The sequence below is a fragment of the Podarcis cretensis genome (genome assembly GCF_951804945.1).
Source record: "Podarcis cretensis genome assembly, chromosome: 13".
Lineage (NCBI taxonomy): Eukaryota > Metazoa > Chordata > Lepidosauria > Squamata > Lacertidae > Podarcis > Podarcis cretensis.
This window is the reverse complement of record NC_137182.1, coordinates 2494144-2518874: the sequence shown is the minus strand read 5'-3', so window position 1 is coordinate 2518874 and position 24731 is coordinate 2494144. Positions and strand designations below refer to the sequence as shown.

General features: G+C 41.7%; 1 protein-coding gene across 2 annotated transcripts in view; it reads right to left on the bottom strand.

Annotated features, from left to right (window-relative positions):
- Positions 1-4826: 4826 nt before the first annotated feature.
- VWC2 (von Willebrand factor C domain containing 2) overlaps positions 4827-24731 on the bottom strand; it is a 33918-nt gene continuing 14013 nt past the window's right edge. For both annotated transcript variants that reach the window (XM_079950994.1, XM_079950995.1), the window contains exons 3-4: positions 14702-14831; positions 4827-6230 (exon numbers count right to left, since the gene is read on the bottom strand). In XM_079950994.1, coding sequence (XP_079807120.1) covers positions 6079-6230; positions 14702-14831 — 282 coding nt within the window. In that variant the 3' untranslated portion in view covers positions 4827-6078. The remainder of the gene's footprint in view (positions 6231-14701; positions 14832-24731) is intronic.

Sequence of the window (24731 nt, the reverse complement as noted above, 5' to 3'; positions counted from 1 at the left end):
GGAATTAAGGAAAAGCTGGAGGAATACAAGAAAATTAAGCTTTTATGGTTTGGAAGAATAGTTATAATTAAAATGAATTTTTTGTCTAGAACAATTTTTTTATTTAGATTGTTACCAATTAAGCTATCGGAGACAGAGATAAAGGGTTGGCAAAGTATGATTAATAAATTTTGTAATGGGGATAAGAAACCTAGAATTAGAAGATGGTATAAACTCCAGAAAAGGAGTGGACTGGTAGCTCAACAACATCAAGTTATATAGCAAATATATAGTTATATATATACAGTTATATAGTTAAAATATATCATAGATGGGATAACAGAACAAGGTGAGTTAGAATGGTTAGAGAGTGGTACACAAGAAATGAAGAAGTTAAGTTGAGGATATTTTTTTATCAAACCAAATAGGCAATGGTGACAGAATATTGAAAATACCTTATTAAGAAACATCATTGAGATATGGGCAAAATATAAAGGAAAACTGGTACCAGCAAATTCCCTACGAACTCTGGTAGTGATGATGGAAGACTTCCCAGTAAATTTTAAAAAGGAAATTGAAAAAGTGAAAGAAGAAAATACTTAAAGGCAAGGGTGGAGAAAATGAGAAGCCCCACCCAGCATGGCCAGTGATCAGGGATGGTGGGAGCTGAAGTCTCAGCAACATCTAAACGGGCATCTCACTGGGTACCCTTGTACTAAACCATCTGAAACATGAGCTCTTGAGATGAATGAGAGCATAGTGAACTTGCCATTGCATGGCAGGTATGTTACTTGAAAAGGGAAACTATCTGAAAGCCATCTTAAATCATCCATATTTTGCTGCTGCTTGTACCTTTCTCTTTTTTAAAAAAATAATATTTATTAACAATATAAACACTACAAAGAATAAAAACAATACAACACACAAACACTACACAACACCAACACATTTAAACTAACAAAAAAAAAACAAAAAAAAACAATTTAAAACACATCAAATAGTTTCAGTATCATATCTTTCATTCACTTATTTCCGCGACCTCCTCACACCTCCCTTTTTGTATTCCACTTCTATTAACTGTTTCAGCAATTCCTTTCCATCTTTCTCTGTTTTCTATCCTATAATTATCTTAACACATTCTAACCTTATTTTTTCCTTTGATACTCTATTAATCTATTTATACTTAATTCCTTATAACATTTCTACCAAAGCCATATAACGTCATTCCAACATTTTTCTAACATTCATTAATTTTGCAGTACTTCCATAAATAATCTTTAAACTTTTTCCAGTCTTCTTCCACCGACTCTTCTCCCTGGTCTCGGATTCTGCCGGTCATTTCCGCCAGTTCCATATAGTCCATCAACTTCATCTGCCATTCTTCCCGAGTGGGTAAATCTTGTGTCTTCCAATACTTCGCGATGAGTATTCTTGCTGCTGTTGTTGCATACATGAAAAATGTTCTATCCTTCTTTGGCACCAGTTGGCCGACCATGCCCAGGAGAAAGGCCTCTGGTTTCTTCAGAAAGGTATATTTGAATACCTTTTTCATTTCGTTATAAATCATCTCCCAGAATGTCTTAATCCTTGGGCATGTCCACCAAAGGTGAAAGAATGTACCTTCAATCTCGTTACATTTCCAACATTTATTATCGGGCAAATGGTAAATTTTTGCAAGCTTGACTGGTGTCATGTACCACCTATAAATCATTTTCATTAAGTTTTCTCTTAGAGCATTACATGCCGTAAATTTCATACCTGTGGTCCATAACTGTTCCCAGTCAGCCATCATTATGTTATGTCCAACATCTTGTGCCCATTTAATCATATCAGATTTCACCATTTCATCCTGAGTGTTCCATTTCAACAGCAAGTTATACATTCTTGACAAATTCTTGATATTTGAGTCTAACAATTCTGTTTCCAATTTTGATTTTTCCACCTGGAAGCCAACTTTTTTGTCCAAATTGTATGCCTCCATTATTTGATAATAATGGAGCCAGTCTCACACTTTATTTTTCAGTTTCTCAAAACTCTGCAATTTTATTCTGTCTCCGTCTTGTTCCAAGATTTCCCAATATTTCGGCCATTTGGCCTCCATATTGAGTTTTTTCTGTGCCTTCGCTTCCATTGGTGACAACCATCTTGGGGTTTTTTCCCCCTAACAAATCCTTATATCTTATCCAAACATTAAACAATGCTTTCCTAACAATATGATTTTTAAACGCTTTGTGTGCTTTTACCTTATTATACCACAAATATGCATGTCAGCCGAATACATTATTGAAACCTTCTAAATCCAACACGTCAGTGTTTTCAAGACGCAGCCATTCTCTCAGCCAGCAAAAAGCAGCTGATTCCTAATAAAGTGTTTGTACCTTTCTCTTATGGATGGACTCCCATCTCTCAGCTTAAGTAAATACTTCCTGTGCGGTCTGGGAAACATGCTCCCCTTATCTTCTTCCTTGGTTCCTTCAGCAACAACTGCAAGCTGTTATCAGTTTCTAGATAAGAAGAGCCCTCCTGGGTCGGGTGCCTGGTCCATCATAATCCAGCAGGACCTGAGTGCAACAGCGCTGTCTTCTCTTACAATTCCCAGAGGCAGACTGTCCCTTCCAGCGGAGATAGTACATAACTACCACGACTGGCAGCCATTGAAAGGCTTACCCTCTATACATTTGTCTAGCCATCCAAGTTGGCTGCCATGATTTTCTTTGGGGAGGAAATTTCATAGTTCAATTGCACTGTGTGAAGTACTTCATTTTGTCTTTCTGAATCTGCCAACATTTTGCTTTATTGAACAGTCCTGGGCTCTAGAATCAGAGAGAAAAAATGTACCTGCACCATGCCTAACTGAATGCATAATTTTATTGCTCTCTATTATGTTGTGCTGTACTTTCTTTTTTTCTAAACTAAAAAGCCCCAAATGCAGCAATCTCTTCACAGAGGCATTGCTCCCCTGCACAGAGGCATGGCTGCCCCTTTCGGAACCTCTCTGATTATGAAACCTGTGTGATTTCTTCTGTTTTTTACCTCCAAGTAATTCAAATGTTTTATATAATGAACATTTCTGAGTGATAAATTCTTCACTGATGGGTATGTTTTGGTATTATAAAAAAATAATAATTCTAGGCTAAATCTGAAATATATTTCATGAGCTTATGGCTTTAACTTCTCTGTGCCATTTGAAAAAAAATATTCTGCTTCCTTGTGCTCTTATACATTGTCTGATTTTCTGATTCACACAAAGGAACAGCACACCAACCTGTCTTCAAACAGCAAATGCCCCCTTAAACCATTCTTAGCTCAGAAGCTTTCCCTTATGTTGAAAAGGCCACTGGGAAATGGCTGTTCATGGAGAGCAGATAAAAATGTTTTTTGTTGCACTCACTTTTTTCACTCTGACACCAAAATCACCTTTGGGCATTTTCAGTTTCTATGCTCCTTCCAGGCTTTTGCCTTGCTGTTGGCATTGCCAGTCCAGTTGCTGCCTGGAGCTGTTTGTTTTGCTGAAGTCTGCCTACTACGGATATTCTTTAGTCTGTCAGCTAATTTCACACTGAACAGCCATCAAATGTTTATGGTCTCTTGCTAGCTACAATGGAGGCTAGAATTGAGTCCAGTGACCTAGATGTGAAAGACTTCAATGCCCATTATGAATCCCCTGAGACATCTTCTCATTGCTGCTAGTGTGATGTAACCACATCAAAAAGCAGAAGGGCATCCTTGCTCCACATTGCAGCGATGGTCATGCAAAGATCTAGGTGTGGGTAAGAGGAAACTCTCTATAAAAAGCTAGAGTTCAATAAAAACATTTTATCTTCAGCACCGTGACATGAAAAGCTTTCCAATTTATAATTTTAAAAAGAACATCCTACTGAGGTCATTGCCACAACAGTGTTAGGGAAAGGGGGTATGTACACATATTAACATGTTTTAGCAGATATTCTGCAACACGTACATGTAAGACTAGCTGACTGCTCAATCCAGTGAACTCTCACACTTCCACATGAAGTTCTATTGAATGTACATTTTTTCCATGGAACACCATGACTTGCCCTACAATGCTCTCGTGTGCCCCAAATTGTGTGCTCAACATAGCAAGCTTATCTTGTGCCACTATGATGCTTTTGCTATACAGTGGTGCCCCGCAAGACGAACGCCTCGCAAGACGGAAAACCCGCTAGACGAAAGGGTTTTCCGTTTTGGAGGCGCTTCGCAAAACGAATTCCCCTATGGGCTTGCTTCGCAAGACGAAAATGTCTTGCGAGTTCCTGCGGGTCCCCCCCCCCTTTTCCCCCTTTTCCTAAGCCGCTAAGCCGCTAATCAGCTGATCCGCTGATAAGCCGCTTAACAGCTGATTGCTAAAAGCCGCTAAACCGCTAATAGCGCTAATCCGCTAAGCTGTCAATGGGCTTGCTTCGCGAGACGAAAAAACCGCTATACGAAGAGCCTCACGGAACGGATTAATTTCGTCTTGCGAGGCACCACTGTACTCTGCACTCAATGATTTGAAGGATAAAAATTTTATTTACCTATTAAATGCTTGTTTTGGCCTACTACACATTTTAAAATTGATGTTTAAAAATGCAAACCTCTGTTGCATTTCAAAGGCTTCATTAACGTCAGTGGGACAGTAGTGTCACCCTAGGCATTCCTACTCAAAACTAAGTTTTGAGTTTAATGGAACTTAGACCCAGGTTGCATAGGACTGCAACATAAGATACATATAAGCAGGTACAAGATGGCAGCTTAAATGGCTGACAGCAAATATCTTACAATATATTACAGCTCTGCACCCCAATTCTTTTTCAAAAACATAATTGCAAGAGAGTATTTTAAAAAACAAAAAACAAAACATGCTATAGTCTAAAGTTAGGGATAATATATGATACTTCCAAATAGCAAACTTACCCCGATTAGCTTTGGTGATACGGTTTTATTTGTGGCAAATAAATACTTCATTATTTGCTCTCGAGAGTGCAGATTCCTACATGAAGATCTAGCGTGTTTTCCAAAAGTATTGTAAAACAATGTTGGCATAGACTGCTATTGCTACACATTTCAACAAATTTATTCACATTTCTGTTACTTGGATATGGGGGGCTATGAAGAGATTTGAGGTGTAACACATTCCCTGGGGACAATTGGGCAGTGATAGCTACAAAAATATAATATGCTTCCTATGCTCACTATCAGAGCATGGTTTTTTCAAAAAGGAATTTTTTGTATTAGAATTCCTTCTGGAGGTCTAGAAATATATAAAGACAATCCTCTAATTAGTTTTTTACACTGATGTAATTATTTGTATATTACCATGAACATTTTTGGTAAAGGCTAACAGTAGAATTCTGTACATGTCTAGTAAGTCCTATTTTCGTGTGGGTTTACTCTCAAGAAAGTGTGTAAAGACTAATATCGGTAGAATTTGTCAAGATACCAAGCCAGGTCACAAGAGTAACCCAATTTTGGCCAGCCAGAATATATTACTGCTAGTGTAATCAATATTGTCCCACATCCAAGAAAAGAAAACCTGGCTCACATTTTGCACACACATACACACTCATAAACTCACTGAAGTCAGCAACAAAAACCCCAGAGGCTAGGACCAAACCTATTGTAAACTTTTCAGAGTAGACCTCCATCAAGTTCTTATCATTTTCAGATTTATCATTTCCCTGCCTTTTTGTCCTCCCCCCACAAAAACAGCTTCTATCGCAAAGTCATGTTTTCTTTTAGTCAAGACCAGGTATGCAAGAAGACAATCATTTATCTCTCCCAACATTTATTTAATCTCTCAACTATATAAAACATTTATTTTAAACTCTATAATAGGATTATAGAAATAATATAATCTTTTAATGTAATTTACAGTACTCACCTTGGAAATATAACACATTTAATAAGATGTGAACAATCAAGTCCAAACCTTCTTTTGCTCAAATACTGTTCTACTGTGGAAAAAGAAAATACCAGCAGGGTCCTTTGTCCTCAAGCAAAACAATAGTTCTTTTGAAGATGTTTCTCGGTTCACTCAAATATCGTTTGGAGCATGGAAGTATTTTTATAAAAACATCTCGAGGCATTGGGCTTGTGGATCTAGATTTGCTTGCAGTCATGTCTGGTACACATCGCCTGTCGTTCAATTCGCCAAGTCACTTCTTCATAGGTACAGTGGCATATAGTGCAGTCGTCAGTCTTTACCTCTCGACCTGCAGGGATGACTGTGGTCTCTGCAAAGCAGTTGGGCCCTGGAACAGAAGGAGGGGGGCACTGAGTGCAGCTGCTTGACATGTTGCAGGTTGTGCCAGGTGGACAGAACACGGGTTGGATGTGGAGACGGCCTGAAATCCTCTCTCTGACTCACAATGTGGACTCAAGCAAATCACAGCCTTAAAGCCCACAAACATGTCACACGTCAGTATGGTAAGAATGGCAAAGCTTTTAGTGTATTCCAAAGTGTGACTGCAGTTATTTTTAGTAATGACTCTTAGGGAATCTCCAAATGCATTCTGAAGCAGAGGTTATTTTATTTATTAATTTCCTAAAATGTATACTCCCCTTGATTGTTAAAAAACCAACAACCTCAAAGTAATTTACAAAAGAAAAAATTTCAAGGAAAAAAATCACAATCATACTTTAAAACACAGAAAAGTTAAAATCCTAAAACAGATTAAAATTACCTCATCTAAGCATCTGGGTAGCCTTGTCTAAACAATAATGTTTTTAGCAGGTGCTGAAAAGAGTACAGTGAAGGTTTCTGCCTGATGTCAATAGACGGGGAGTTCCAAAGTGCATGTGCTGCCACACTAAACAATCGTGTTCTTACAAATGTGAAATAGGTATTGTGTGGCACCTGCAGTAGTGCCAATTCTGCCAATCAAAGTGGTCCCAAGCTTTTGTGGCGCAATCAAATGCTTCACCAAGAGTACATGAAGACTGTGGAGACTTAAGTATTCTTGCTAAAACAACATTAAAGTTTTAAGGGCCTAAGAAGTGAGGGGGGTGCTGGTCTTGAGCAGCAACCAATGGGCAGGCCCTCCCCTCCCTTTACCAACAGGTAAGGATGTGCACTCATATCCCGCTATCTAAACACCCATTGTTTGAGAATTCACTTATCCAAACATGAGGAATCTGTGCCCAAACCTCACTATACACACTGCAGATTCAGATACCCAAACAGCTGGACCTGCATGTGGTGCTTTAAACAAATAAGCAGCCTTATTTGTGTTTTGCTGGTTCACAGCAGCCATTTCACCAGAAACCATGGTGGGAGGCGGGGAGAAAATGGGAGATATCAGACAAATGAGCATTTTCCCCTTCCTTGTTTCCTTTTTGCAAAGTTTCCGTGGATTTTCCTGGGTTTTTCCCATCACTTTGGGGGTGAAAATTCCATGGTCGGGAACACATTAGAAATTTCCCCATGGGAATTAATAGAAATCATTGACTAGTTATGTGAGCACCCAGCTAACAAATGATTTCTTGAGGACGCATTGCGTTCAGAGAAAGAGACCTGTGCATCCTTATCTCTGAGCCACGGCATCCGCTGCTCTTGCTCCACCATCCTCTTCTCCATCAAGGAGTCCTGCTATTCCTCCCTCCATTTTCAATTTCAGGAGAACGCTGCTCCTAGGCCTTCTCTCCAGGAAACACAGATCCCACTGAGAACACCAGGGTTACAAAAGTTGGGTGGTACACCCCACTCCGTCAAGCGAGAGCAAGATCCCAGAGGGTTCTAGGCACTCCCCCAAGGTTCTGTGTTCCTTTGGAGAATTGAGACACAGCAGAGACTGTCTTAGCTTTAAGAAATATAGTTTATTCACCTATTTACACCTTCGGTCTGCATGGAGGGAGTCCAGATCTTACAGCATGGTCTTTTTTAGAGGGGCTTGTCCCCACAGCAGCACAACCCTGGAGTCCAAGGCATTTCTCCCAGTCATCTCTGCAGCCAGCCTGCCCAAGATGGATGCCAGTCTCCCTTCTTCCCAGAACACCCAGTATTATAGATTTGGATGGGGGACCCCCTAAACCCTAGAAATTAATAAATGGTAAGAATTAAATTATTTGGTCATGTGAAGGGAGAAATACAAGCTGCAAGGAATTCCTGGGTTAGCCTAGGCAAAACAACCTGGCCAAGCTAGGGCCATTAAGAAACAAGAGAGGGCCATGCAATGCAAGAGAGCTGTCCTCCCCCCTTGCCCCGAGGTGTGAACAGAGACTGGGGGGTTGGAAGGATGGCAGGGTAACTGGGTGGGAGGTGACAGGAAAAGTTATGAACACTAGAAGATTCTATGGAATCAGGAAGAACTTTCTGACAGTAAGAGCTGTTCAATTTTGGAATGTTCTCTCTCTGGAGGTGATGGACTTGTCTTCCTTAAGAGGTTTTCAAGCAGGGGATGGGTGGGCATCTGTCAGGGAGGATCCAGTTGAGATTCCTGCATTGCAGGGGTTGGACTAGATGACCCTTGGGATCCCTTCCAACTCTTCAATTCTATGAAAATCTGAAAGCTCTAATCAGCTAAATAATCATATTGATAAATGTAGATTTCAGGTTTTAAACATCCGTGGCATAGTGAGGCATTTTCCCTGAGGCATCAAGCCTCAGAAAATAAAACAACCCTATACCTGTAATTACAAGACTCATTTTTGACTAATTATGACCTATTTATTCGTACTAAATAAAACTGTGTTGGCAGATTGTGACTGAATACAGACACCAACTGTCAGGAAAGAGGCAAAACCTTAAAATAGAACAGAATGTTTGCTCTGGCTGACAGAGACAGCAGAATCCCACCTTTTCTAGTGTGACATCTGCCACTCAGGAGCCCCTCACAGGCAAGTGCTATTTTGCGTTTGGCTGACTTAGCCCCAAGTGGGGCTGGGAAGGGAAGAAGGGAGGGGCTAAATGTGTAAGATATTGGAAAGGATTGAAGGCTGAACAATCCTTCCACTGATCTCTGATAGCCCCATTCTGCTGCTAAGCTTTAGGCATTAATTTAATAAATAATAACAATAAACTAATATTAGAAGATGCTAGAAGTGGCTCAACACTGTTTCTGGCTACTATTCAAGGCTTTAAGGGTGAAACCTCAAAGGTTCAGAAAGTATACCCGTAAAATTTAAAACGGATCACAGGAGGGTAAGTGCAGAGCATCCAGCCCGCCATCTTACACTGATAGCACCTGGAGCAAAGGACTATGGCAGACAATCACTCAGCATAGGAGGAACATTCTCTGCTAAAAGAACAGGTGCCAACATTTGGGCTCCTTCAAAGCCAGTATTGTCACTGAACTAATAAAAATCCTAATGACAGTGGAATTGGCCCATGGGCCTCTCACAGTGGAAGAGGTTAAGAAAGGAGGCATCTGACCAGCCCAAGTGATGTGGAACCCATAAAACAGCTTAAAGCACAAAAATCCCTGAAAGAACAAGAAGCTGTGCTTGGGATGGTGTCACACATATCAAAGTTCATTCCAAGATTCACAGAAATCACAGCTTGCTAAAGAAAAAGGCCTGAAGAAAAAAGGCACTGAATGGTACTGAAACAACAAGACACTTCAAAACACAAAAGAAGTTATCACCAACTGAAGTATTGTGTTGAAACAAAGGAATTAACATCTACAGTTGTGGCTGCGCTGTTGAAGTCGTTGAAGGAAGGGCACCTTGTGGCAGATGCTTCAAGAGCATCAGCATCTACTCAGCAGAATTATGCTCAAGTTGAAAATGAACTACTTGCTATTGTCTCTGGATGTACACCTGAGGGCACTTTGCAGCAGTGGAAACTGATCACAACCTCTTGCAAACATACTAGAGAAACCTCTAACCTCTGCTCCACCAAGACTTTGGCTCTGATCCTGAAACAAATTCAAAAATAACATACAAGCCTGGAAAGACATCCCTGCAGCTGATCTGCTCTCACATAACTGTGCAGAAGGAGAAAAGGCCACAGAGAAGGACTGGGAAGAGCAGGGGCCCATGATATTGCAACACCTCCCTGCAACCACAAACTGGAAGAAAGCAGGCAGAACAGAGAGAGGCGAGAAAAAGGAAAACAAAAACCTAAGTGCAGAATGTCTTACCTGCAAGCATCAAGTTACATTGGCCATAAGAGAATTCTGGAATGATTAAGGCAAAACTCACAGGAGAAAATTTTCTGATTTTTGAAGGGGAGTAGGTAGTAATCCCAAAGGCAGGAGTATTTTAGTATTTTAACTTCTTGTATATTTTAATGCATTGTAAGTTTTTCCTGATTTTATAGTTTTATCTTCTTATAAATCACTTTGAGGTGGTTTTCTTTCTTTTTTTACAGTCAAGTGGTATATAAATTTTATGAAATCAAACGATCTATAAGAGATACCCTCTCCTGGCCTAGCATGGCAATGTCTCTCTCTTCTTCCACTATTGTTGCCAGCTCATGGAGGAGAAATCTACACACAATATAAAAAAAGTTCTGAAAATGCTTTTTAAAAAGCATTTCTAAAGATACACTGAATTTTCCTTAAGGCTCACTATCGCTGTCTAGTGTCACATTATATATTGCACTTAAAGCACACTTGGAACATTTTATTTGCAGCTGTATAGCTGAGTCCAGAGTCTTCAGAAAACTGCTTGCTTGCCTACCTACGCCTCTGCAGGAAAAAGCTCTGTGATGAATGCTCATGGCATATGAGTTGCCTATGTGATAAAAACTGCAGCAATAATTTAAGCTCAATGACACTTCCAAAGAAGAGATTTAACCAGCAGTTACATCATAGGTTCCTAGCATAGGAAGGAACAATAGCTCGCTGCATATTATTCCCCAGTCTGCACTCCCCTCCAGATTGCATTGGGTAATTTCTTCGGAGACAAGAGTCATCTCCACAATCACCGGGATTATTCCTCTCTGATACTTCCATTTATTTCTAGAGATCTCCCATAAAGTCGAATCCTACAGCATTGGTATTTCTAATAAATCCACAATATGAATGGGAGACCTTGCATGCTACCTGTTTCAGAAGGGAACCCTAGAAAAAGCTCCTAACAGCTTAAATATACAGGGCTGGCCCACCCATGAGGCAAGGTGAGGCAACCACCTCAGGCGGCAGCAGCAGCTATAGGGGAAGCAGATCCCAATGGAGATCTTTATTCTCCCCTTGCTCCTGATGCAGAACTTCACTCACCCCTTCTTCCCTGGGGGGGGGGGCACCATACTGTGGTTAGCCTCAGATGCCCATATGTCTTGGGCAAGTCATGGTCAATGCACTTAGAAGTGAATACAAATAGCACCCCACTATTCAACAGAACCTTCCAGTTGAGCCAAAATAGCATTTTCTTCTGTGCAAAAGTAAAATGTCTTGTTAAATCTGAAATCAATGGGACCTCAAACTATTTTACTTTAGAACTACCACTCAATGTTTGTTTGTTTTTTAACCAAACTTTACGACTTCTTAAAAGAGTGAAATTAAAGTATTAGTAATTTAGAACACTTCAAAGCTTTGTCCTCAAGGTGGTAGCTGAATACAGTAATATTACACATTAAAATGCAAAGAAGGGGGGGAATACCTCACAGGTATCCAAAAGTCTAATTTATAAATATTAATCAGGCTGAAATTTGATTAAAGGACTCTTTGTCAATATAACTTACAGAGCGAGGCCTTGTTAATTTCCATGAGGTTTTACTGTGTTTGAAAGCTGGAATCATTAATTCAAAACCCATAACAAGATCATTTTAAGATCATTTTAATTAATTTTAATTTTAAGATCATTTTAAATTCTGTGTGATGTAAATTTCCAAGTTATCAAATGCTGAACTATTATTAAAATTGACTTTCCATTTTAATGGTCATTCAATTTCCTGTTTCATTCCACTCCCTATTTCCCATTCTGCCCTATATTTATCTCTATTTGTTTTGAAATTATATTTTACAAGTGAGGCAAAGATGGATTTGACATTCTGAACCTAGTTTTGCTGGAGGCCAGAATTTCAGCAAATAAAAATTTCAGCTCAAATGAAAGGTAATATCGTGAATGCTAATAAAAAGAATTTATTTCATAAAGCTAGGTTAACATAAACCTATATATCAACTTCTATTTGTGTCAATAACCTAAAGATTAGCTAAATTTGCACAGAAGATGGAAGATGATCCTGGAGTGGCTTTCTGCCGCTAAGCATTTATTACACTTTAATCTCTCTGTTTGTTGATGGAATTCCAGACTTCTTCAGCCTTGCACTTCAGTGTCTAGTGCAATATATTTTAATGTCTATGTCTGAGGTAATCTTTCACTCAAAAAAAATATAGCACTACTATACTCAGTATATAAAAGAGGGAAGTAGATTTCACATGAAAGAGTCCTGTTCTGAGGTTTCTAAGAGGTGATCTATATCTCATGGATGCCAAGAAAAAGGATGGGTTCTTTATGCTTTTGTCAATGAGGTTAACACAGCTGTGCTTGGCAAGAACTATTGAAATGTATAGATTGAGGTGGCCCTGCCATGAGTTTTTGCCTTAATAGTCTTTGACAACAGAAAGCAAATTGACATTGGTTCAAAAAGAAAGAAACAAGGAATTAATGGTCTTATGTTTTTATGTGTTATGTCTGTTTTTAGCCTGAAACAGATTTTCTGTTAGATACTTGATTAGAACAGCGGGGGCGCTATGGGAACATGAGACGGCCATTTGCAGCACTGTCAGAGACCAGGCTGATGGTGTTTCCTGCTTGGCAGGGGGTTGGACTCGATGGCCCTTGTGGTCTCTTCCAACTCTATGATTCTATGAGGAGAGCTATTCTGATGAGGAATGGTGGGAGCCTCCCCGGCCCCCTGCTCCTGAACAGGATCCTGAAGCTGCCCAGGAGCAATGGAGCAGTATAGATTTGGAGTAGTGGTTTACAGAGGGATTTAGTCTGGAAGACAACAGCTGGGCGGAACTGAGTGGGGAACAGCTAGGAGAAGAAGAACAGGGAGAGAGAGAATGAACAGATTCCCTTTCACTGGAAAGTGTCCAAGCGCTCAGTCCAAGGTCAAGGAGAGCAGAAAAGGCCAAATGGTTGCGAGATCAGGTTTCCAGACAAGTAAGTGACAAGGGTGGCTCGGGGGGGGGGGGAGTGGGTGGAAACCTTAACTGGGAGCACCTTTCCTCCAAGATGGAGTCTTTGTTCTTTTGCTGTGAACATTAAATACTCTTTAACTGGTAAGAGACTATTTTCTCTTTGTTCTGCTTATACACAGCCGAAGGGAGGGAGGGAGCCACTTCCCCGAAGCCTGACAAGCACCAAGACAAGTCACCAGACACATTGGCATTAAACAGTTTCATCCTGTTCAGATCTGTCCGGTGCCAGTGTCTGATGGAGCTCATGGTTCCCTACAGCACATTGCCATCAGACCTCACTCTCAGCAGGATGGTGGTGTCCTTCCTATGTCAGGCAGCCAGAGAAAGTGTGTTGGTGCAGCTACAGAGGGCAGTAGCACAGGCTGCACCTTTAATTTTGAATATTTGGAGAAGCCAGGGTGGAGAGCCATTCCTACCAGTGGGCACTGGTGGAAGCTGTGGGGATAGGAGCAGCCAGCACTTGTGGGACTAGTCAGAAGACGGGGGGGGGGTATCCATGGGGTCCTATTTCAGGGAGAGGTGACAGACCAGTGCCACATGGAAATTGCAGTGTTCATAAGACACATGCTGGCCAGAGCAAGCTAGTGAAGGGAGTCTGCTTCATGAGATCCAGGGAGCCCCAGCTCACAAAGCATCAAAGCGAGTTCAGCAGAGACGCATGTTCAGCAGCAGGGCAAAGAGGCCAGGGAACACCATTGTGCCCCTCCTTTCCTTGTCCTAAAGGAAACCCAAGCTCTCTGTGCAGAAACTCAGTAAGCTACATGGACAATTACGCACATAGTGTGCCAGCCGGAGAGTGGGGACTTCCCAGTGTCTGTCACATGTACAACTATCTGCCTATTGTGAAGGGGACCCTAGTGTGATTAACAGGTCCATTCAAAACTTAATGCAGAAGCTGAGGTTGGCAGTGCATAAACAGGGAGGGTCACTAATTCGCTCCCCAGATATCATGCCCAGTAACACTGAACTGCATAGGCCAGATGCAATTCGCCTCACAGATGTTGGCAACAACAAATTTTTGACAAACCTTCAGAAGGGCCTGCACAAGATAGACTGTTCTCAACTGGAGAAAAGGGTGACTAAAAAGATTTCTGTCTCTTTTTTGGTGGTTAGGTACGAGAAGGAAAAGAGTTAAGTTTTAGCCAAGTTTTAGCCTGAGGCACCTTTCCTGGTGATGGCCTGGCCTCGAGGCTTGTTCTCTAGGTTATGGGGCCTTGGAGTGGGATATGAGCCCCCTTTGAGGCCCACCTGCCTCATCTGCCTGGGGGGGGGGGAATGCAGCAAGGCCTATCTACTCTCCCTTCATGGTGTGGCCTGGAGAAAGGCAGTCCTACTTCAATTTGCCAAAGGCATGAGCTCCATCACACAAGCGGCTGCGGTTTCGCCTTACGTTACAGTTAGCTCCTGCGTCGATAATTGTTACCCTCTGCATCTGTTTTTTACTGATTTAAACTTAAGTAAAGTAGTCCTAGTTCATACAACTCTGGGTGCTGGGCTCTTTATTTGGCCATCAGGTAACAAATAAAGAAAGAAAGGCACATACTTGTCGAAACTGCACTTTTGTTAATGTTGTAGGGATAGTTTTTTAAATAGCTGAAGCTTTAAGCCAACTGTCGCTTGAATTTGTTGCTTACCATTTTTGCAGATAGGACAGCACTGATCTGGCTCATATACGGGATCCACGCAGTCCGTCTGAGGACATGCAGACACCGTACACACTACTTCGCCATTGGCTTCACAGCGGCATTTTTCACAAGGTGAAACCTGAAAACAAAACAAACTATGTTTTAGCTTGGGGGCTGTCAGATTTCAAGTTTGAGGTCTCCTTTGTTTTTACTAGAATCCAAATTGCCACCAAGCAGAGTCAGGTACAAAGTAGTTCCTTGGGGAAAGAGGGATGCTGTTGAGCTACATGCAAAATGGTAGCTCCGGGGACAGAGCCCCTCTGGGCTTATTACCAGCTTCTATAAATGTGCCCATGTTATAGATGGGTGTTATATATGGATTGGAGGGTGGTACATTCACAAAATACAAAACAAGAATTACGAAGAGAAAAAAGACATCTGAATTACTATTGATCAGGGTTCAAACAGCCAAATTTCATGCAAGGGAAACTTTTTGGTGTTGCTGTTAACCAGTATTGAACTGTGAACTCCTGGCCAATCTACTTGAGACCATCTGACATATACCAATAGATCCTCATCTATCTTCTGCATACCCTTGTTTTAATCAGTATATTTCAGCAGGTTAGGCTCTAAGCATTTGATTTCATGTTGTAAATTCCTCTTCATAGTAATTTGAACAAGGAGATAGCATGAGCTCATGTGAACATGCTGGTGCCAGGTGCCCCCCTGAAAAATCCCTAGATCAGCCAGAAAATCCTTAGATCTGCCAAATCCAAACTCTCTCATCTCAGTTCAGATTGTGCTGTAAATGAATTTGAACAACCACAAACAGAGTTAAGGATAAGCATGTGCAAAAAAGGAGGGGGGAAGCATGACAGTACAATAAAATTACTCATTCAGACTCCTTACCAGCATTACAAATGTTAAATAGGAAAAATGAGTTTACAGCTCTGCAATTCCAGTCTCTGCACTCTGCTACAGCTTAAGGACGCCACTGGTGGATTCTGCAGGAGGCGAGTGCATCCAGGTGGGGCAATGTGCCTGACGACTGGTCCCACTGCTTACTTGTTTGCCCAATTTATAAGGCCTTAAGAGCAGCCTTGTTCAAAGACTTAAATATCTCAGCTGACAGATCAATTGAGTGCTTGGTTAACTTTCTATTAGGAGACCCGTTCTCTGACATTCCTGAAAGGCAGGTTGTTTTGCCTTCAGAGCAGCAATTTTAAGGAGAAACGTTTGTGAGGGTGCTAAGTTAAATTCTTCAGTGGTGCAAATTTCTATTTGGCAGAATGCCTATTTTAAATTTTAAATTTTAACTGCACAACATATTTTGTTTGTGTGTTTCTTGTTTTGGCTTCAGCTACACAAATGAATAAACAATGACAATAAAATACCCGCAAGAGGCCAAATCATAACCATATATGACAACATAAGACAAACGCATTTCAACAGAGAAGTCCTTATAAGTAGCCTAATACAGTATAGTAACAGAAACCTGAGCAGAACAATTATGTAAGAAATAAAAACAGTGATTGGAACAGCACTTCCAGAATTAAAAATAATCACATATTTAAGAAACTCACAAGTTGCAAACTAAGACTCACCAACTGGCTTTGGCTCTTGTATGTGAGACTTCAAAGAAGGAGGGCAAGACCTGGAAATAGACTGGGAACCAGTGCAGATTAAAAAGTGCAGACTTAATATGGTCAAGCTGTTCATTGCAATTAATCATATTGTGGCAGTTTCCAGACTGTTTTTTAAAGAAAACACCACACACAACACATTGCAATATGTTAAGATCTCATTCTCCCATGCCAACCTGCCCATGCATTAAGATCAGCAGATTGGGGCTCCCTGCTGCTATAAAGATGTAGTGTCCCATGGAAGGGCCTTTTCAGTAGTGGCTCCATGTCTGTGGAATGACCTCTCCACTGAAGGGTGTCTGTCTAGCACCAGCTTTGGTATTTTTTATAGATGCTCACTTTTTTGCTATGTTTATGAAGCTTCTAGTTATCTAATAAGTGTATTTAATAAGCATTGTTTTTGATGCTCTTGCATATTACATTTTAGATCACCTTATATTCCTGTAAACTACCCTGTGAGCATGTTTGGCTAATAATAAATACATTTCTAAGTCAAGCTGCCTCCATTCAAGGAAGGGCAAAGCTGGGGAACCAGCTGAAGCTCTTTAAAGGGGCTTTGGCCACAGAGTCAGCTGAGCCTCAAAAAACAGTGCTGGATCAATAAGCATGGCCAGACTGGGGACCTGGTTTGGAGGAAGTGCAGTCCCGTCCAGAATATTCATCTGAGCGGATGAATCAGCAATCAGCAGTAGCTCCATCTTGTCTGGGCTAAGACTCCATTTATGCATAGAATCATAGAATGGCAGAGTTGGAAGGGACCCCAAGGGTCATCTAGTCCAACCCCCTGCAATGCAAGAACAGAATCATCTCAACTAAAGCACACCTGACAGGTGGTCATCAATCTGTCCCTTCTGAGGGAGTCCATTCCACTGTCAAACAGTTCTTATTGTCAGAAAGTTCTCCCTGGTGTTTAGTCAGAATCTCCTTTCTTGTAACTTGTATCCATTGGTCCCACCCTCTGGAGCAGGAGGAAAGAAGCTTGCTCCATCCTGCATGTGACAGGCCTATCATGTCTTCTGTCAGTCTCCTCTTTACCAGGCTAAATGTACCCAACTCCCTCCACTGTTCCTCCTAAGGCTTGGTTTCCATCTCATCCAGGCCATCACTGGTCAAGGACAAGCACAGTCTAATGGAAAAACAGAGCTAAAACCTGGTGTCATATACTACAGTAAATACTAGCTAAACCCTGGGCCAAATTTCTGGATGAATGTTCAACAACACAAGAAAAAGACTAGATATCTGTGGAGCTCCCCCAAAATTACTGCCAATGGTCAAGCAGTAATCTTCCAGCCCACTTTCTGGAAACATCCATCCTAAGTAAGAGGGGAATTTCAGCCACTTAGCCTGGACAACATATCCAGAAGGATACTGTGATTCATAGTATCAAAGTACTGATACTTTTTTCTCAAAGGGACTTTGGGAGACAAGCACCTTATATAGTTCTGCTGTGTGTTCTCCAACATGGTACTTTAATTCCACCTTGCTCACTTAAAATACCACTCTGTAACCATTAGCGATTCTTTCTTACAATATTTTCAATTAAATGTGGACATTGGTCTGGCATACCCAGTAGTTCAGGATGCTATGACGGTGGTCCTTTGTGGAGCCCCTACAGGCAAATCTATTAAATTAATAAAAAAACTCATCCTGTATCAAAACCCTATTAACCACCGATATCCTGGGATTGGAATGGAAACACAAGCACACAATTTCTCCAAGGGACCTCAAATATCATTAATCTAAGCTTTAGAATTCAATGATTGCTAAGTCTTTTATTTATGTTAATAAAAAATACTACAAATTTTAGAAACAAGAATTCCAAATTATTGACTAATGTGTTTAAAAGGCAGAGCTACACAGAAGATCTTATCAGTGAATGATCTTTCTGAATCTCAGGTTTAGGAAAGTATTTGTGAATTGTTGTTGTTGTTTTATTGTTTTATTGTTTGTACCCCACCCATCTGACTGGGTTGTCCCAGCCACTCTGGGTGGCGGCTTCCAATATATATAAAAACATAATAAAGCATCACACATTAAAAAGCTTCCCTATACAGGGCTGCCTTAGATGTCATCTATAAGTTATATAGGTACTCATCTCCTTAACATAGGAGGGCGTTCTAAAGGGGGGCATCACCACCAAGAAGGCCCTCTGCCTGGTTCCCTGTAGCCTCACTTCTCACACTGAGAGAACTGCTACAAGGCCCTCAGAGCTGGACCTCAGTGTCTGGGCTGGACGACTGGGGTGGAGATGCTCCATCAGGTATACAAGGCCAAGGCCATTTAGTGCTTTAAAGGTCAGCACCAACAAATCTGAAGTATTATGTAGATATATACTTCCCCACCAATCCAGATGTTGCACAAATTACAAAATCTTTTTGGACTCACTCTGTCCCTATTTTGTACCCTTCAATCTCTTCAGGGAAGCTCTTTCTCAAATAATTTCTATGAAGGAAACAGGCCATAATTAGAAGCTTAAAAGTCGCAAGTCAACAGGCCCAGATGGGACTTCTGGGTGATCCAAAGAAGCGTTTGAAGGATGTCTTTTGTCTTGCAGTTGTCTGTTCTTGTTAATAACATTATGCAAGGAGATGCCATTCTTGAGTCCTAGTTAGGGAAGTGGATGATTCTGATACTTAAACCTGGGAGAGCCCTCCCTTGCTGGAGTCTTATGGCTCCAACTCCCTCCTTCAGCAGGACCAGAAAATATTCACAGCTGTACTTGTGGCATGCATTTCATCTGGACCAAGTAGGGTTTATTTCAAGTAGAAAGATGGTTTCCTCCATCCAGAGGGTATTAAATATACGCCACAGCTGACAAAACAGAAATCCCCTAGTTTGTACCCTTAAAGGCCTTTGACTGCACTGAGTGGCCTTTTTCAATACTTTTCTTCACAAATACCACTTTGGAGATGGCCCTGGTATGTGTTATATCTAGATTATATAGCCCCACACTGGTAGAAGTGGATTTTGACCCATTCTTTCTCCACACTCTGCCTGCCCTTCATCAACAGATGGAAGTTTAAGGGGCTGGCAGGATGGGGGTGAGGATTAACTATGATAAACTGGAGTCCATGTTCTGGAAAATTGGTTCTAAAGATTATATTTGCGTTTGTTGAAAAATGAATATTAAGGGTTGCCCTGTTGTCTTGTGGTGTCTAGTTGTGTATCTCCTAGGGAGTTAACGGAATTATTTGCTCTCAATAATCTTCCAGCTCTTTCTCACATTAAACCTGATTTTAAATCCTTTGTGGCTCTGTATTAGAACTGCAGGAAATGTGAGCTTGCAGTAGCTCAAATGGTGTGAATAAACACCCTGATGTGGAGGTGCAATGGCCAGGTGTTTCCCCTGCACAGTTCACTCTTGACAACTGCAGAGCAAATGCACTGCGATGCATAAAGGACACATGTGAGGGAGCATGGCTTAGAAGGATAACAAAATGCTGGCACTAATTAATAAAGACATGGTTATAGCTTTATGTGAACAAAAAGGCCTTCTTGCATAAATGTTCATAAATGCGCCACACAGTCTAGTCATACGTGGCCTAGATTTTCATCACTTTTCAAACAGTTCTTGACAGTAACACTTTTGGGGAATAATTTGTAACTGAAGGTAAAGCGATGCTAAAGCAACATTAACTCTGAGGACTACCTAAAGCTATCTTACATGAGTGTTCCTTGACCAAATGCCAGTGAATTTCTTCTTTCCCCTAAAAGCTACAGGGAAAAAGAATCAGTTCATTTTCTCATGCTAAATAATAGGAGATGTTTTTATGTCGTTTGATTTTATTGATGACACAAATGATGAAGCACATGGAAGAGAGATGCCTACAGTTTATAATATGGTGGAGTCTCTAGGTGGTTAATTCTTCTCTGCTTTCTTGTTTTTCCCATATGTTCTTTATTTTATATTGGAAAACAGATGTAATGGGTCTGTAACCAATGCATATAACTAAAAGTGCACAAATGTAATTGTTATTGGTAACAACCAAGTATTACTTCTCTGTTTAACCGGTATAACCTACCTTTCTGTATTGCCAAAACTGTCAAGATTACCATGTCCTCTCGGAATCCAGTTTAAATTTTCTATTCTGTTTTGTTTATATGAAACAAAGTGTTTTGTGCTTGACTCTGTGTATCTTGGGCTTTATGGAAAACCAATAAAAACTGAAATTAAAAAAGGGAAAGGAACCAAACTCTTTTATGCACATGTGTATCGCCTGCAGGGAACAGAATGGCAGGTTTCAAAAAGTGAAGGCGCTGCTGTCCCGCTGCTTTATCAACACTGCAAAAAGCTCAGCACTTCTGGTCATCATAACCATTTTCTAATGGCCTTCTGAACAAGTCTTGCTTGTAGGAAGGCTGAAAATAGGTGTCTAGGAGATGTCTAGGAGATAATCTCTCAAGAGTTCATATCCAAAGTGTTCCAACTATGAATAGAATAATTTAGTGAGGAAAAGAAGCTGAGGACTACAGTTCTATACCTCAGTCATGGACACTTTAGCTTGAAAATAAGTATTGCTGATTAGAACTAAATAGAACATAATTTCTAAACTATGCTTAGGAATGAAATAGCAACATTGCAAAGGGTCAAGCAGCATTTGAAATTAGTCAGGCCCCAGGCGCATTTTGCAACGGGACTGTCAGAATGCGAGCATTTCAAGAAATCTTGTCACCATGTATGGCAACTGAGACTCAAGAATAAATTTGCCGCTGCTGGCACTGACGGCACGGGAGGAGAAATGCCCACATGCCCACTTCCACAGTAGGAGAGATCACTGCGGCTTCTGTGGGAAATGCCACTTCCCCCAATGCAACAGGAGTAACTCTTGTGAAAAGGACAAAATGGCAACTAGACTTTCTGTTTTTGCGCCCATAATGTAGGTTCCAGGAGCCGTGCAACAGAAAGCTCTCCTATCCTAGTTTCTAACACTGGAGTCAAGCATTACTGCTCTGTCCCCAGAGCCAGCCCCACCTTTAACAATGGCTTTTAGTAGTAACGTGAGGGGGAAACGCACATGCAGGAGCATCCTAAGGACAGTCAAAGTACTTCTGTCCTTCAGCAGCCCAATGTAATGCTGGCAAAAAAAAAGTATAACAAGGGTTTAGACAGGTTTTATAACTTTGCTCCGCTTTCTTGCATAGGATGCCAATTTAGCTGTTGCAAATGACAGAGTTCTCTGCTTGCTCCACATCAGCTAAAAGAAGGAGGAAAATGGCAGTAGGCTACCTGTGATTCGCCTTGCCTTAGCTACATAATACCATATCGCCCCAAATATAAGCTGCACTTGAATATAAGTCGCACCTTTAAAATTCAAGGGGAAAATATAAAAAAGACAATACATAAATATAAGCTGCTCCCTTAAAATTCCGCAGGCACTCACCCCCTTTCTGTTTTACTGTTTCAGCAGTGATGTCGTAAAAAGCAATTTTTGTCAGGTCGCAAATTTAAGCCACACTTTAACTTTTCACGGTTGGAATTTGGGGGAAAAGTGAGGCTTATATTCAGGCCAATACAGTATATAGAAATTATCTATTGTATAAAGCACTTTAATGTTAGTATGAAGAGGATACTTTTTTAAAAGTAATACTGCAAATACTGACGACACCCCACTATGATCCTTGCTATTTCAGACAGAGAAATCCTGACTATAGCAAACTGGTGCAACTTACCTGACGGTAAGCTGCCCCTATGCTAAACTCTGTTGAGAAGCCCCTGGGAGGGGGCTAGTGCTGGCTGAGTGGGCAGGTGAGTGTCGGCCTGAGTTTAGAGGATTGGGTCCTAGGTCCCATGACCAAGCTGAACAGGATTCAGAATAGGTGCAAGACTCTCCTTGCCCCATCCTCCTCCTGCCATTCCCCCAGAGCCCCCCTTGGAGGGACTTAAGTGGGCACAGGTTCCACCGGCTGAACTGGGGTGAAGGATTTATGCCAGCATCGCCACAACTCAGCTGGGAAATCCTGGTGGATTTTGCATTTGGGTTGCACTAATTGCTTCTCAACCTATTTGTTTCACCAGTAAGCTACATAATTAACTCATGTTCCTGAAATTATTTGTCGTTAAGATGCTCTGGGCAACTTTCCAAATTCAAATTTGTTACTAGTTCACCATGAGTATTATCCAAATAAGAGAGTGTGTGTGCACCAAAGACTAGGGACGGGGGAGAAATCTGTTCCAGTCCAAAGCTCAAACAGAAGTTCTGCTGCCATGTGAGCACAAAGTGCCTTTACAACATCATTAACAGAAAAAGATCACTTTCAACATTGGTTTTATTTTATTCCATTTATGCTAACTTCTCTGGGTGTTTGTCACACTGGTAATGTGGCAAATTCAGTCATTAGAAGCCTGATGCCTGAAGCAAAAACTCAGAACACGCTGAATGTGTGCAGGGCTCCAACCATAACTGTAATGAGCAAAGCTGGAACATAAAGGTGAATGAAAGACTCACCGGTGCTGCATCCAGCTGCAGTATAGATTTCTTGAGGTTTTAGGAATCATTATTATTGTTTATATACTGTTCAATGCCAAAATAGGCTTCTAATGGTTCAGCATGAAAACCAACTATACAAATACTAAAATACAAATATTCATAATTAAAATACACAATAAAACAGGAGGTAAGTGCATAGGACCTACTAACCAGAATTAGAAGAGCATGCAATCATGTACATGTTTACTCAGAAGTAATTGTGTTCAGCTGGATTTACTCCCAGGTGAGCCTACACAGGGTTGCAGTCCAATTCCACCCACCCCCCTTTTACACAACACATACAAAAACCTGGGGGGGGTCAGCTCTAGGTATAATTACTTCATTTAACAAACTCCCAAACAAGATATGCTTTGGAACCATAACCAGTCTTTAGTAAAGACTATGTCCTTTGACATCAGCATAAAAAACATGCAATCATGAAGCTCGCTGTGTGATGGTTTAAAAACTTGTGATGGTTTAAAAACTGAAGTCTGCCACACAATCTCCCAGGGTTGTTTGTGAACCAGGTGTTGGCGGCTGCAATTCAAACATTGAACAATATATTTAGGAAAATCACAAAAACAGTACAAAACCATTCACCAGGGTGCTGCTGTGCACAATAATAAAGATGGAGTAAATTTTCCACGTGCCCTTTTTGGCATCACCTCAAACTTATGAGGTTCAACCATTGCAATATACTTAAAAATAATACCGTTCAGATGAGCAAGCCTCAACATATCTCCATCATCACGGGGTGGGGGAGTGGGGTGAGGAGCACAGCCATGTTTGTATTCTTTCATGATTCACATCCTACACCAGAGGCTTTCAACCTTTTTAAGCCCATGGCTCCCTTGACCAACTACATTCTTTCTGTGGCTCCCCTACAGGGAAGTGTGCTCTGAGCCTCTGAAGCACAGCCCTTGAATGCAGAGCCAGCAGCCCCCCACCCCTTTTCGAACACCCTCCCTTGTGGAGTGTTCCCTCAGCCTCCTCTCCCCTCTCCTTGGGAGTCCTCCAGGCAACCACCACAGCTGCCCCTGCTCTCTGAGCTGCGCCTGCCCACCCCAAACAGAGGAACCTCCTCACACTGCCCCCCAGGGGCCTGGGAAGAGGATGCCCCCAGCCTTCACAGCCTGACAGAGACTGGCCAAAGGTGAACGTCAGCCCAGCACCTCACTCACCTTGGGAGGCACCAGTGGGCACCCACTGGACCTGCATGGCAGAAAGGCTCCCCTTCGGTACTGGGCACTCAGCTCCCAGGCAGGCATTGCACACAGCAAGCAAAAAAAAAAAAAGGCCAGTGCAGCACCTGCCTGCCTGCCCAGCCTCCCACTTGGGGCTGGTGGACTGACCATCTGGGCTCCCTCACCTGCTTACCTGCTTACTCCGAGGCCGCCTCAGTTCCTGCCAACTGGCACCTCCTGGCCAGACCCAGAGGCACCATTCAAAAGGGGACCTTGTAGCCAGGGCTGCTGCAACAAACAGCCATGCATGTCTTGGGGAGGCAGAGGCGCGAGGGGGCATCAGAGGAGGGATGGAAGGAAAGAGGGATTCAGGCTAGTGTTGTCCATGGCTCCCCTGACCACATGGGCATAGCCAGGATTTTTGTTGGGGGCAGGCTTTCATTGGGGCAGCAGAACCTCATATTTGTAATGATTTTTATTGATGGGGGGCAGCTGGCCTCTGCTCCCCTGGCTACGCCCATGCCTGACCATCATTCAAGGCACCCTGGGTGCCACGGCACACTGGATGAAAACCCCTGTCCTAGACAGCCAATAACCCTGAAGGCAGATGGCTACCTAACAGGCAATTAGATGGGTCATTGATTTGTGAATAGAAAACAGCAGCTGTACTGGAAGTTGTGTAAGATATCTATGTAAGGGACAGCAGTAACATTAGATTTGGCCACTATAACTTGGTAGGACAGTA